The sequence below is a fragment of the Oncorhynchus kisutch genome, linkage group LG14, assembly GCF_002021735.2.
Source record: "Oncorhynchus kisutch isolate 150728-3 linkage group LG14, Okis_V2, whole genome shotgun sequence".
Classification (NCBI taxonomy): Eukaryota; Metazoa; Chordata; class Actinopteri; order Salmoniformes; family Salmonidae; genus Oncorhynchus; species Oncorhynchus kisutch.
The window spans coordinates 54,095,875-54,110,606 of record NC_034187.2 but is presented as its reverse complement, the minus strand read 5'-3'; the positions used below and the strand labels follow the sequence as shown (position 1 = coordinate 54,110,606).

At 44.0% G+C, this 14,732-nt stretch overlaps 1 protein-coding gene across 26 annotated transcripts in view; it reads left to right on the top strand.

Annotated features, from left to right (window-relative positions):
• Positions 1 to 11,363, top strand: part of LOC109903635 (microtubule-actin cross-linking factor 1) — a 250,345-nt gene extending 238,982 nt beyond the window's left edge. For 13 of the 26 annotated variants that reach the window (XM_031789328.1, XM_031789329.1, XM_031789332.1 and 10 more), the window contains 6 exons: positions 260 to 322; positions 822 to 854; positions 2,217 to 2,428; positions 7,708 to 7,818; positions 8,991 to 9,102; positions 9,308 to 11,363. In XM_031789328.1, coding sequence (XP_031645188.1) covers positions 260 to 322; positions 822 to 854; positions 2,217 to 2,428; positions 7,708 to 7,818; positions 8,991 to 9,102; positions 9,308 to 9,543 — 767 coding nt within the window. In that variant the 3' untranslated portion in view covers positions 9,544 to 11,363. The remainder of the gene's footprint in view (positions 1 to 259; positions 323 to 821; positions 855 to 2,216; positions 2,429 to 7,707; positions 7,819 to 8,990; positions 9,103 to 9,307) is intronic. The other 13 variants (XM_031789335.1, XM_031789334.1, XM_031789337.1 and 10 more) reach the window with 7 other exon arrangements.
• The last annotated feature ends 3,369 nt before the right edge of the window (positions 11,364 to 14,732 follow it).

Sequence of the window (14,732 nt, the reverse complement as noted above, 5' to 3'; positions counted from 1 at the left end):
GTCTCCATCGCTCTCTCTCCCTCTGTTATGGTTCCTCTTCTTTTTCTCTGTTGGTATCCCTTCTTTTTCCCATCTCTTCGTTCATCTCTCCCTTTCTCATTCTTTTTCTCCGCCTTTGTTTTTTGGTACATGCATTCCTTTCTCTTGCTACACGGTCCTTCTTTCAAAGTAGTGTTGCACGATCTTCGGTTCTCTCCCTCCCTTACCTCTCCTTTTGCCCTCTCCCTTCTTCCCTCTCTCCTCTTCTCTCTCCTTCCAGTGCAACATCCTGGACTTAAGATCCTTCGCTCCGACTCCAGTAGCACCATTTCATCTCGTATAGGTTGGGTTTCTCTCTCGCTGTCTTTCCCCCCTTTCTCCCCTCCGCCTCTTCTCCGTTCTCTCACTTCCTCTGGTTGTTTTTTTTTTGTTTTGGGGCTTTTTTGCTGTGCTTTGCTGACTGTGACACTGAACTAACGTTCCTACCCTTTCTGGCTACATGCCCAATGCTAGCACAAGAGGATCCCTATCACAGGTTATAGGTCCAAGTCATTGACCTGTGTCTTTGTTTTTCAAGTTGTTTTAGCCACTTGTCACTTTGGTCCCTGATGTTTCCTCCTGCTCACCTCCTCAACCTTGGGGACGTCACCTGTATTTTTTTACTCTCTTTGCCACTGTCTTCTGTGTTCACCTCTGTGTTGAAGTGAGAGAGGCAAGCGTGTTGGTGTGTGTGTGTGTGTGTGTGTGTACGCGAGAGCTAATTAGAAGGAATGTGTGTGTCTATGTATTTCCATCTCACCGTGAGCACGCCACTATTTCACGTTGTCTCTTGTGTCTCTCAGTGACGGTCACTCCTGGCTATTTCTGCTGCAGAGGTACCTACACTCCCTCTCTCTTCCATTGCTCCACTGTCCATCCCTCCATTTCTCCCACTCTGTCCGTCCAACCATCCATCTAGCCATCCAGCTCAACCTCTCATTCTAGTCCTTGTGTTTGTGTCTGTTTAGGCATATGTATGTGTACACATGTCTAAGTCTTGTCTGTGTGCCAGTCCGCGTCATGCTTCCCACTCAAAAACAGGGTTTGGCCAGCCCTGGTCTTGGTGGTGATGGTTGCCATGTGGATCTAAAATGGCCGCATAGTTTGATGGGCCAGTCCCATTAAAAAAAACAGAGACCGTCTAAGACCTGGGTGTAGCCAGCCTGGGTTTCTAATAGCGCTTGAAGCAGCTCTTTATGTGATGGCGGGCGGGGACTGAATTAGAGGGTGCACCTGGCTCGCTGGGGGACCGTAATTACAGGGCGCGCACCCATTTATTATTGACTGGTCTTACTGCTGTTGCTAGTGGATGACTGAAGGGGCGTGTCCCGTCTTGGGTATAGCTACTGACCGCGGCTCCAGTGCCCTGCTGCTAATGCTAACTGCAGCTCTCTCATCCCTCTTTCTCTCCCTCTCTCTCTCACACTGTGGCTGGCTTTTCTGGGCTTGAGTGTTGTGTGCTGGGGCTGCTGCACCATCTTGTCTAAGAATGCTTCTATGAGTGTCTATGGGAGTCCCCATTGGTACTGTATTGGGGCTCCCCCAAGAGCATAACCAGGCATGCCCCACATATTTCACACCGAACGCACGGTTTATGAATTAAGGGGGAAGAATAAAGGAGTGAACAGAGCGACTCCCTCAGTGAGAGAAGAGAGGTTGTGATTTGGCTGACAGACGTACCTCTGTGCTCTAGCTATATAACCATATAAACCAGTATGAAAATGTCTGCACTCACTTACAGTAAGTTGCTCTGCTAAATGACTCAAATGTAAATATTGTTCTAATAGTTTGGCTATAGCAATACAAGTGTACTATTAAAGTCCATTCTTACTGAGAATCTTTCTATCAGTTTGCATAGACTGACCTCTGACCTCTGTGTGAGGATGCTTTGCCGCCTTCCTCTGCACCGCCACAAGCACTACAGATAAAACACTCACTCCCTCCTCCACTTAAAAGTAGCCCATCCGGAAGTGCACTTCACTGCCTCTGATTTCCAACCCTCCCCTCGCCCCACTCTACCTAGCACTGACTTGACCACACAGACTATGAGAGCAGTGACTCGCCGGGGAAGCACTGACTCTCTGCCTCGTACTGTTCCTAGATACGTACTGCAGCCATAGTTGAGTAGACTTGACCATTCTTTTGTCTTTCTCTCCTCTTTCTCTCTTTCTTTCCCTCCCCTTCTTCCCTCACTCCAGCCCGAGGCCGTACCAACCTGGAGCTGCGTGAGAAGTTCATCCTTCCGGAGGGTGCTTCCCACGGCCTGGCGGCATTCCGCTCCCGAGGCCGGCGCTCCAAACCCGGCTCCCGCACGGCCTCGCCCACCCGCTCCTCCTCCTCGGCCTCGCACAGCGCACATAGCTGCGCATCCTTGCCCTCTGCTCCCGCCACCCCCACCGCCTCCTCTAGGGTAAGTGCCCTCGACCCCATTCTCCCTCATAGAAATACAATTACTAGAATGGGAATAGCTCCTCAGGCCATGACAACTTAACAGAACCGGTGTACTCATCATGGGTAGACCAATATGGTATTGTGTTCTATGGGAGCTACAGTGCATTCGAAAAGTATTCAGACCCCTCGACTTTTTCCACATTTTGTTACATCACAGCCTTATTCTAAAATTGATTAAATTGTTTTTTTCCCCTCATCAATCTACCCACAATACTCCATAATGACAAAGCAAAAACAGGTTTTTATACATTTTTGCAAATGTAATATCACATTTACATATCACAAGTATTCAGACCCTTTTCTCAGTACTTTGTTGAAACACCTTTGGCAGCGATTACAGCCTTGAGTCTTCTTGGGTATGACGCTACAAGCTTGGTACACCTGTATTTTGGTAGTTTCTCCAGTTCTTCTGTGCAGATCCTCTCAAGTTCTGTCAGGTTGGATGGGGAGCGTCGCTGCACAGCTATTTTCACGTCTCTCCAGAGATGTTTGATCGGGTTCAAGTCCGGACTCTGGATGGGCCACTCAAGGACATTCAAAGACTTGTCCCGAAGCCACTCCTGTGTTGTCTTGGCTGTCTTAGGGTCGTTGTCCTGTTGGAAGTTGAAACTTTGCCCCAGTCTGAGGTCCTGAGCGCTCTGGAGCAGGTTTTCATCAAGGATCTCTCTGTACTTTGCTCTGTTCATCTTTCCCTCGATCCTGACTAGTCTCCCAGTCCCTGCTGCTGAAAAACAACCCCACAGCATGATGTTGCCACCACCAGGCTTCACTCCAAGCGGTCTGTCATATGCCTTTTACTGAGGAGTTCCTTCTGTCTAGCCACTCTACCATAAAGGCCTGATGGATGGTTGTCCTTCTGGAAGGTTCTCCCATCTCAACAGTGGAACTCTGGAGCTCTGTCAGAGGGACCATCTTGTTCTTGGTCACCTCCCCGACCAAGGCCCTTCTCCCTCGATAGGTCAGTTTGGCCAGGGAGCCATCTCTAGGAAGAATCTTGGTAGTTCCAAACTTCTTCAATTTAAAAATGATGGAGACCACTGTGGTCTTGGGGACCTTCAATGCTGCAGATATTTTGTAGTATCCTTATCCAGATCTGTGCCTCGACACATTCCTGTCTCGGAGCTCTCCCCACAATTCCTTCAACCTCATGGCTTGGTTGGGACCTTTATCTAGGCAGAGCTTTGTGCCTTTCCAAATCATGTCCAATCAATTGAATTGACCACAGGTGGACTGTGGAAACATCTCAAGGATGATCGATGGAAGCAGGATGCACCTGAGCTCAATTACGAGTCTCAAAGCACAGGGTCTGAATAATTATGTAAATAAGTTATTTCGGTTTCACTTTGTCATTATGGGGTATTGTGTGTAGATTGATAAGGATTTTTTTTTATTTAAGCCATTTTAGAATATGGCTGTAACCAAGTAAAATGTGGGGAAGGGGTCTGAATCATTTCCGATTGCACTGTAGGTAATCAAACTATATCGCCCCTAAATTTCCCTGCTTCTCTTCACGTCATATGACTCTTACCATGTTAGTTATAGTAGGACTCTTGTCACAAAGTTTGTTTGTGTCTTTTAATATAGGCTGAGCAATTACACAAGCTACTTTGATCGCCCTGGGAAAGGAAAGTGAACATGGTGTCTCTTAAGTGTTCCCAATGGAACCTGAGACTAAAATGGAACCTGCAAGCGCACACGACACACATGCACAACACACACTACAGTCAGTCATTGTCACATACAGTATCAGTCACATGTCAGAGTCTTTGTGGTCACCAGGTCTTGTTATCTCTCACCCACTTTCTCACAATGGTTGTTGTCACATTGATTCTTCATTGCGTTAATGTGTCGTCTCTGTGTGTCTATACCAGTCATAGGGGGTCGAGTTTTGATCATCTAAGTTCAGATGAAACACACCTCTCCGGCCTTTCTCTTATATGCCACTGAATCCTAAGCGTGATACCTCTAGTCATATGTTCAATCAGTCAGGTTACTGTAGTCTAGGACACACACACACACAGTGGGAAGATAAAGTATGCGAGCCCTTTAGAACTACCTGGATTTCTGCATAAATTGGTCTTAATATTTGATCTGATCTTCATCAATAATAGACAAACACAGGCGGCTTAATCTAATAACACACAAACAATTATACATTTTCACGTCTTTATTGAACACACCTTGTAAACATTCACAGTGAAGGGTGGGAAAGTATGAACCCTTGGATTTAATAACTGGTTGACCCTCCTTTGGCAAAAATAACGTCAACCAAACGTTTTCTGTAGTTGCGGATCAGACCTGCACAACAGTCAGGAGGAATTTTGGACCATTCCTCTTTACAAAACTGTTTCAGTTCCACAATATTCTTGGGATGTCTGATGTGAACCGTTCTCTTGAGGTCCTGCCACAGCATCTCAATCGGGTTGAGGTCAGGACTCTGACTGGGCCACTCTTCTGAAGCCATTCTGTTGTTGATTTACTTGATTGATTTACTGTGTTTTGGGTTGTTGTCCTGTTGCATCACCTAACTTCTGTTGCGCTTCAATTGGTGGACAGATCACCTTACAGTTTTTTTGGACAGCAGTGGCTTCTTCCGTGGTGTCCTCCCATGAACACCATTCTTGTTTAGTGTTTAACGTATCGTAGACTCGTCAACAGAGATGTTAGCATGTTCCAGAGATTTCTGTAAGTCTTTAGCTGACACTCAGGATTCTTCTTAACCTCACTGAGCATTCTGCGCTGTGCTCTTGCTGTCATCTTTGCACGACGGCCACTCCTAGGGAGAGTAGCAACAGTGCTGAAATATCTGCATTTATAGACTATTTGTCTTACTGTGGACTGACTTTTAGAGATACTTTTGAAACCTTTCCAGCTTTATGCAAGGCAACCATTTTTAATCTCCAATCGCATCTCATTGATTGGATTCCAGGTTAGTTGACCCTTGACTCCAATTAGCTTTTGGCAAAGTCATTAGCCTTGGGGTTCACATACTTTTTCCAACCTACACTGAGCATGTTTAAATGATGTATTCAATATAGACAAGAAAAATGCAATAATTTGTGTTTTATTAGTTTAAGCACACTTTGTCTATTGTTGTGACTTTGATGAAGATCAGATACATTATGTCAAATTTATGCGGAAATCCAGTTTTTCTTCCCACTGTACATTCATACATACAGTACCAGTCAAAAGTTTAGACGCACCTACTCATTCAAGGGTGAAGACATGAAATAACACGTACGGAATCATGTAGTAACCTTAAAAAAGTTTTAAACAAATCAAAATATATTTTAGATTCTTTAGAGTAGCCACCCTTTGCCTTGATGACAGCTTTGCACACTCTTGGCAGTCTCTCAACCAGCTTCACCTGGAATACTTTTCCAACAGTCTTGAAGGAGTTCCCACATATGCTGAGCACTTGTTGGCTGCTTTTCCTTCACTCTGCGGTCCAACACATCTCAAACCATCTCAATTGGGTTGAGAACGGGTGATTGTGGAGGCCAGGTCATCTGATGCAGCACTCAGTCAGTCTTCTTCTTGGTCAAATAGTATTTTACACAGCCTGGAGGTGTGTTTTTGGTCGTTGTGCTGTTGAAAAACAAATGATTAGTCCCACTAAGTGCAAACCAGATGGGATGGCTTCGGAATGCTGTGGTAGCCATGCTGCTTAAGTGTACCTTGAATTCAAAATAAATCACTGACAGTGTCACCAGCAAAGCACCATCACACCACCACCTCCATGCTTCATGGTGGGAACGACACATGCGGAGATCATCCGTTCACCTACTCTGCGTCTCACAAAGACACAGAGGTTGGAACAAAAATCGCAAATTTGGACTCATCAGACCAAAGGACAGATTTCCACCAGTCTAATTGCTCGTGTTTCTTGGCCCAAGCAAGTCTTATTGGGGTCCTTTAGTAGTGGTTTCTTTGCAGCAATTCAACCATGAAGGTGTGATTCACACAGTCTCCTTTGAACTGTTGATGTTGAGATGTTTGTGTTACTTGAACTCTAACGCATTTTATTTGAGCTGCAATTTCTGAGGCTGGTAACTAATGAACTTATCCTCTGCAGCAGAGGTAACTCTGCGTCTTCCATTCCTGTGGCGGTCCTCACGAGAGCCAGTTTCATCGTAGCGCTTGATGGTTTTTGCAACTGCACTTGAAGAAACGTTCAAAGTTCTTGACGTTTTCCGTATTGACTGACCTTCATGTCTTAACATAATGATGGCCTGTCGTTTCGCTTTACTTATTTGAGCTGTTCTTGCTATAATATGGACTTGGTCTTTTACCAAATAGGGCTGTCTTCTGTATACCCCCCCCCCCCTTCCCCTACCTTGTCACAACTCAACTGATTGGCTCAAACGCATTAAGATGGAAAGAAATTCCACAAATTAACTTTTAACAAGGCATACCTGTTAATTGAAATGCATTCCAGGTGACTACCTCATGAAGCTGGTTAAGAGAATGCCAATATTGTGAAAATTGTCTACTTTGAAGAATCTCAAATGTAAAAAATATTTTTGTTTGTTTAACACTTCTTTGGTTACTTCATGATTCCCTACCTGTTATTTTGTAGTTTTGAAGTCTTACCTATTATTCTACAATATAGAAAATAGTCAAAATAAAGACAAATTCTTGAGTGAGTAGGTGTGTCCAAACTTTTAACTGGTACTGTATATAAGAATATATATTCAACTCTAATTAGTGTAGCAGTCCAGCCAAGGTGCAGCCAGTCTTGGAGGACAAAGCATGAAGCTATATTACCAGAATACCCATAATCATCTGTTTTGTGGTCACTGATCGTTAGTTGTGTAGTCTGTCGTGTGATTTTTGTACCGTGTATGTGTGTCTGTGTTGAAATGGGAATTCCCCTGTTTCTGCATGTCAACAGCAATCACCTACGTCCTTAACTGTGAGATTTGTATTTGTTCTTTGTTTTTGTATTTTTCTTTTGTCTCCTAAATCCCTCCATCCACCCCCTGCTAACCTCGCTTGAAAATGTACTCCCTCCACTGTTTTTCCTTCTGCGTTTTATAAATCCATCCGCTGTCGCACCAAAAACACACGGCACTACACTACCCGCCTCCCCTCCTTCCCCTTTCTCCCTTCCCCTATTTTCCTTTGCTCTACTTTCCTGCTTCTCCTCCTCCTTTTTTTTTTTATTCCCCTTGGCTGCCTTCTTCCCTCCCTTCTTCCCTCCCTTCTTCCCTCCCTTCTTCCCTTTGCTGATCCCAGTCCTCAAACTCGCGTGGCTATGCCAAGCCCTGGCTGGCACACAGTAAAACTCCAACACCAACCAAGTGCCAGTCCTGCCCAGACCACGACCACACCACCCCTGGGCATGAGGTAACACACTGACTCCTCCCGCCGCCCGTCCCAAGCCCCAGCGAACTAATAACGCACTAACGCACACACACACACAATCACTCACTCACAGGTGTGGGTGCACACTGTGCAATGGGTCCATGAGGATATTGGTGATGTGACATTGAAATTCAGCTTTTAGACTGAATATATTTGCATCATGTTGTTTTCATGTTTTTGCTCAATATCCAGTCTAAATGTATCATTCGGTGCATTATCACAATATTTTAGCCCCCCGGCAGGAAGTGGCTGGTGGTAGGTCAATAGGAATAGATTGTGATGTTCTCTTAAAGGAGAAGTAGCGAGAAATTAATCATTATTAGCTAACTATATACGTTGTGTTGAACTGGTAGTTCTAGGGATTTAGTTTGGTAGACTGATGATCATTTTGCAAATGGTGTCTCTGTTGTATTATGCTAGTATGGGATGGTGCTTGAAACCAGTACCTTAGTTAAAGGTAGATGCAGCAAAATGACATCATCATACACAACAGGGCAACATCCTGCTTACGAACATCAACAACATTCGAATTTACTATTGACTTCCAAATGTCGACATGCCTTAAGACTCAAATTGGGACGAGCCAATAGTGTGGCAGCCTTGGCAGATTTCTACTCTGTTTGGTTGATGTGTGTAATGAGGAAGTCGTCCTGTTGTGTATGATGATGTCATGTTGTAGAGTCTACATTTTTAAAGGCCTAATGCAGTCAAAAATGGGATTTCCTGTGTTGTGTATATATATTTCCACACTGTGGTTGGAAAACTGTTAAATTGTGACAATTATAATAATGCCCTTTTAGTGTAAGAGTTGTTTGAAAAGACAACTCTTCCATGGCGACAGCTCCATGCGGTAAATGAGTTAGACCAATAAGAGAGTTCCAAACCTCTATGCCAATAACAGCTCATTTTCAGTTATCCCTCCCCATTCACAGACAGTCCTAGCAAAATACTAGCTGAGAAAGTACTCTTTGCCAAGAAGCTATTTTTGTTTCTTTTTGACCATTTTAATAGAAAACAATCCCAGTAAGGTACTTAATTGTTACTTTGAAATATTTCTATATTGAGACAAAAAACAGCTGCATTGGACATTTGTAATGTATTCAGTGCCACAGTTTGCCACTGCCTGACATTCCCTGTGTCTGATATATATGTAGGGAGCAGCGTCGGGGTCCAAGCTGAAGAGGCCCACCTTCCACTCCAGCCGAGGGTCTCTGACTGGAGAGAATGGAGGAGCTACACCCATTTCTACTAAACCTGGACGTACCGGTAAGAACAAAGTCCTGATTTTTCATACCAGTTTTGATTCCTATTTTCAGTCTGCTATTTTTGTCCTCTTGGAACATATGATTCCCATAATTAAAATGAGACTAATATTTTTTTTTCTATTCTTCTCTTTCTATCCCTCATTACCTACACTTAACCTCCTCCTTCCTCCCTGTTTCCTCCCTTTCTCTACCTCTTCTCCTCTCAGACCCCAAGCGTACCCCATCGGGGGCCAGTGGTCCGGTCAGCCGGGCGGGCAGCCGGGCGGGCAGCAGGGCAAGCAGCCGGCGGGGCAGCGACGCTTCGGATGCCTCTGAGCTCCTGGAGACTCGCTCGGACACCTCGGACACCCCCCGGCGCCCAGGAGCGGCCAAGCCCTCCAAGATCCCTACCATCTCCAAGAAGGCCCCAAGCCCCAAGACACCCGCTTCTGGGAAGAAATAGTGAAGGAGATGTCAAAAAGACGTCATAAAAACATCATACAGCCAACCATAGAGTCGTCAACATAACAGCGTCATACATCTAACTATCGGGCTGGTTTGACTCCAAGGGCTTCCCCAGCCCCCCAAAACACCAGCCATGATGAAATAGGGAAGATGTCCAGACTATAGAATTAGATCAAGTAGAACGTACCGTCTCCCTTTCAAAGAGATGCTCTATAGTGAACAGACTACTGGCGGCCATATTGGGTGTCACATTTGATCCAAACGTCCATCCATAGGGCTTGCATGGGATTCATGCACCAAGACTACTGTATGAAGGGCAGGGAGAGAGATAGGGGAAGATATCTCTCTCTTCCTCCCTCGTACACACACTCGGAAAAAAACCTCACTGGGGGTGTCTGGTTCGTGCACTTAGACGGAACAGAACTTTCCCCTTTTAAAACCCAGATCCCAGTTTGCCTTCCAGTCTCCTGTGTGCTCTGTCTCGTAACGGGATTGTGATAGACTGTTGTAGAGAAAGCCACAGCAATTTGAACCGACAACCAACCAACATAATGCTGCCTTACTGTGTTACACATTTCTGTCCTTACTTTTACCTAATCTGAGTTCCAGAGAACGTTAGGTAGAGCCTTGTAACTACTTTGTGTATGTACACACTGACACGCACAGAACTGAAGCACACACACACACACATTGAGGGGAGAGATTAAATGACTCGGAACTTCCTGGAGAATGGCATTCAAAATAACTGGATTGTGGGTATTGTGGACATTATTTTTTTTCTCACCATGAGTTCAACTGAATATATGCAATGATTGCCATCTTGTTTTTTTCCTCCCCTGGACTGGGAAGTGAAGAGGAATGACACTTCAGCATGTCTATGGGTCGGGAACATCCAGACTAGCGTGAATCTACTGTTCAGTGTCTGGGCGGCGCCACTCTGACCACTTCCTGCACTGAGCTAACTGCCTAAACCTCAAGCCCAGGAGACCGCGGAAGTGGCGGGAAACACACTGCAATGTCCTCACAAACCCCTGCAACATTGGAAGTGTGTTTAAAGGTGTGTATGTGAGTGTGTGTTTGATGGTATGGAGGGTTTCTCATGTTGTCCTATAATATGAAACCTGGGTTTCTGAGAAGAAAAGCACTATTTCTTGGTGGGACCCCACTAACAGCAGAAACCTGACAGTGTGAAACAACGTAGTCGATTTGTAAGGACACACAATTTAAGCGACTATAATTCTACCATTAGAGATTGAAGACCAGCACACACTGACGGTGTATCGCTGTAATTCCACATTGCCCCTCCCCCTACGTTGCCGCTGGAAACCCCATAGCCGCAAACACATGTTTGTACACGTGTGTAGTCGTCACGTGTTTACAGGAATCAAAGGTCATCGACTTGCGTCACTGTATGCAAAGATTTCATTTGTGAATGTCTTTCGTTCGGGTTAATTTATCATCCTGTTGTATTTTGTTTTAGTTTTGCTTTTGTAGTTTAAGAAAACATTTATATTTATTTTTCAGTTCTGTAATCATCACCTTGGAGAATGATTAGTGTTAATACAATGAAATCATGATCTTTTGTACCAAGGAAAATGTCTGCTTCCTCTCTTCAACGTTGTATGTTATTACTTCTTAACATAACTTTACTCAACTAGGAAGCTGACTTTCCGTGGCAGCCTTTTTTGCTAATGACTACAACTCCCTGAACATGACCAAAGGGGGTTGCCCTTATTGTGTTGACAAAAAAAAACTACAAATATGGATGCCAGGGTACCGAACCCCCAGTGTCCCTCCTTACAGGCGTTTGACTTGTCATGTCTTTGATGGCTGCAAATGTGCTCCTCTATTTCTTAATGTGAGAGCTGAAGTATATGAAAGCTCAATGAACACAAATGTCATCTTGAGGTGATTTTATTTATTTATTGTCTCCTTGGGGGGGCGAGGATCCGGGGACGCCGAAGAGGAACCCACCTTTTGATGCGGTGTTATTCTCTGTGATGAAGAGAAAATATGTCGGTGGGAGGGGGGGGTTAGAAGTCAATTGTGTAAAATAAAAAAAGCTAAGATTATAAACCCTTTTTTGTTCTCTTTTTGTATTAAAAATATGCTTGCAGTAAAAAAAAAATGTCATTTGTCATTGTGTATTGATTTATTTATTTTTCATTCGGGGCCAAAAGTGTGTTTACGTACAGTGCCTTCAGAAAGTATTCACACCCCTTGACTTTTTTCTAAATGTTGATTTTAAATTTTGATTTTGTGTCACTGGCCTACACACAATACCCATAATGCCAAAGTGGAATTATGTTTTTAGATATGTTTACAAATGAAAAGCTGAAATGTCTTAACTCAGTTGCCGGAGAGAAAGGAAACCACTCAGGGATTTCACCATGAAACCAATGGTGACTTTAAAACAGTTTAATAGCTGTGATAGGAGAAAACTGAGGATGGATCAACATTGTAGTTACTCCACAATACTAACCTAAATGACAGAGTGAAAAGAAGGAAGCCTGTACAGAGTATTTCAAAACATGCATCCTGTTTACCTTTACACTGAGTGTACAAAACATTTAAGAACACTGTCCTAATATTGAGTTGCACCCCCCCCCCCCCCACCCCAACACAGAGATGTTGACTCCAATGCTTCCCACACATGTCACGTTGGCTGGATATCCTTTGGGTGGTGGACTATTCTTGAAACACCCAGCAGTGTTGCAGTTCTTGACACAAACCACTGTGCCTGGCGCCTACTACCAAAGGCACTTAAATATTTTGTCTTGTCCATTCACCCTCTGAATGGCACACACTCAATTGTCTCAAGGCTTAAAAGTCCTTATTTAACCTGTCTCCTCCCCTTCATCTACACCAGGGCTCTCCAACCCTATTCCTGGAGTGTTACCCTCCTGTAGCTTTTTGATCCAACCCCATTTGTAACTTACATGAATTTATCAACCAGATATTACAATCAGGTGTGCAAGATTAGGGTTGGAGCAAAAACCTACAGGACGGTAGCTCTAAAGGAAAGGGGTTGGAGAACAATGCTCTACGCTGATTGGAGTGGATTTAACAATTTACATTAAAAAAAAGCCTTGTTCACATTGGCTGTTTGAAGTGACTCAAATCCTATTTTTGTTGCATATCCGATTGGAATCTGTTTATTTTCCTGCGGTTTGAACAGCCAAAAAGCACATGGAATCGGATATTTCAAGCCACATTTAAAATCACCTTCCTAGGTGGTTTGAAGTCAGAAACAAATCAGATTCCTGGCAATGCGACTTGTCTGATTGGTCATCTGATTTATTTGCCCTGGCTGTTAATTGTTTACCAACAAATGAGTGAATGTGCTAGAAAGCTAAACAGCTACCTAGCTAGCTTGTTGACTGCTGTGGCTAGCTAGTTGACTGCTGTGGCTAGCTAGTTGACTGCAGTGGCTAGCTAGTTGACTGCAGTGGCTAGCTAGCTAGTTGACTGCAGTGGCTAGCTAGCTAGTTGACTGCAGTGGCTAGCTAGCTAGTTGACTGCAGTGGCCAAAAAGGAATTGTTTTGAAAGTTGGATCATCTTATCCTATGAGGCTTTAAATGTGTTCTTACACTATGAATTAGAACATTCAAAGCAACTGGGAAATGTCCATAACCGGACCTTAGCTACATAACTTCTGAGTGATAGGAACCACGAGCACCAACAGCAATTGGCCTACACCACTGCACACACACACCCGTCTTTAATTTGACAACTAGCATAGCCATGTCAGCAAATTACTGATGTCTGAACACACACGCACCCGGTTTGGTCACTTGTAACTTGCTGTTTGGTCAGTCAGTATTACAAAACAAATTTGAAAAACTAAACTGATTGGAGCATTAAGGTCTGCAATGTGAACAAGGCTGGTCACCTGGTCAGTCTTATGTCATGGAAAGGACAGGTGTCCTTCATGTTTTGTACACTCAGTATATGTCCTGAATACAAAGCGTTATGTTTGGGATAAATCCAACACATCACTGAGTACCACTCTTCATATTTTCAAGCGTGATGGTGGCTGCATCATATTATGGGTATGCTTGTCATCGGCAAGTACTAGGATGTTTTTTAGGATAAAAAGAAACGGAATAGAGGAGAACCTGGTTGAGTCTGCTTTCCAACAGACACTGGGAGACAAATTCAACTTTCAGCAGGACAATAACCTCAAACACAAGGCCAAATATACACTGCAGTTGCTTACCAAGACATCATTGAATGTTCCTGAGTGGTCGAGTTGCGGCTTTGACTTAAATTGGTTGGAACATCTATGGCAAGACTTAAAAATAGTGGTCTAGCAAGAATCAACAACCAACTTGACTGAGCTTAAAGAATTTTTAAAAGCCTAATGTGCCAATATTGTACAATCCAGGTGTGAACCTCTTAGACTTACCCAGAAAGACTCACAGCTGTAATCACTCTACAAAGATGATTACAACATGTATTGACTCGGGGGTTGAATCCTTATGTGATCAAGATATGTTAGTGTTTCCACTTTGACATCAGAGTATTTTGTTTAGACCCTTGTCAAAAAATGACAATTAAATCTAAACAAATGTATTTATATAGCCCTTCTTACGTCAGCTGATATCTCCAAGTGCTGTACACAAATTAAATTAAATCCATTTGAATCCCACTTTGTAACACAAAATGTGGAAAAGGTCGAGGGTTGTGAAAGGCACCGAGTACATGCAATGTCCACATGCATGTTTCCATGCGTGTGCCTGCGGCCGTGTCTCCATGCCTACGTGTGTGTCTGGAAGAGAGTATAGACCATAAGGTCTCTCTGCACACCGGAAAGGGCTTGGTAATTAGGTTAGGGTACAATTATCCTCTCCAGAGATAAGGACACGCCCTGTACTAGGATCTTCCATCGAGGGAGGGTGGTCTCTGTGGTCATGGATGGGTGTGTTTCTCTACTGCTTATTCTATATTGTGAGAGACGTAGCTCAGGTCTATCTCATTCTCTGCTTCCGCAGTAGCTAAGTGTAAGACTTGAGTTGCTTGGTGAGTGGGAGAATCACCTTGGTTTATTTGGTGGTTCCACTGAAGGCGGATGGGATTTGGTCTTTAGTCTTCCCTGGGCAGCTGTGTCGGTGTTTACATGGAACTTTCCAAACCCTTCCCACCATCCCCATCTATCCTTCCGTCTGTCCTCACTACCTATCCTC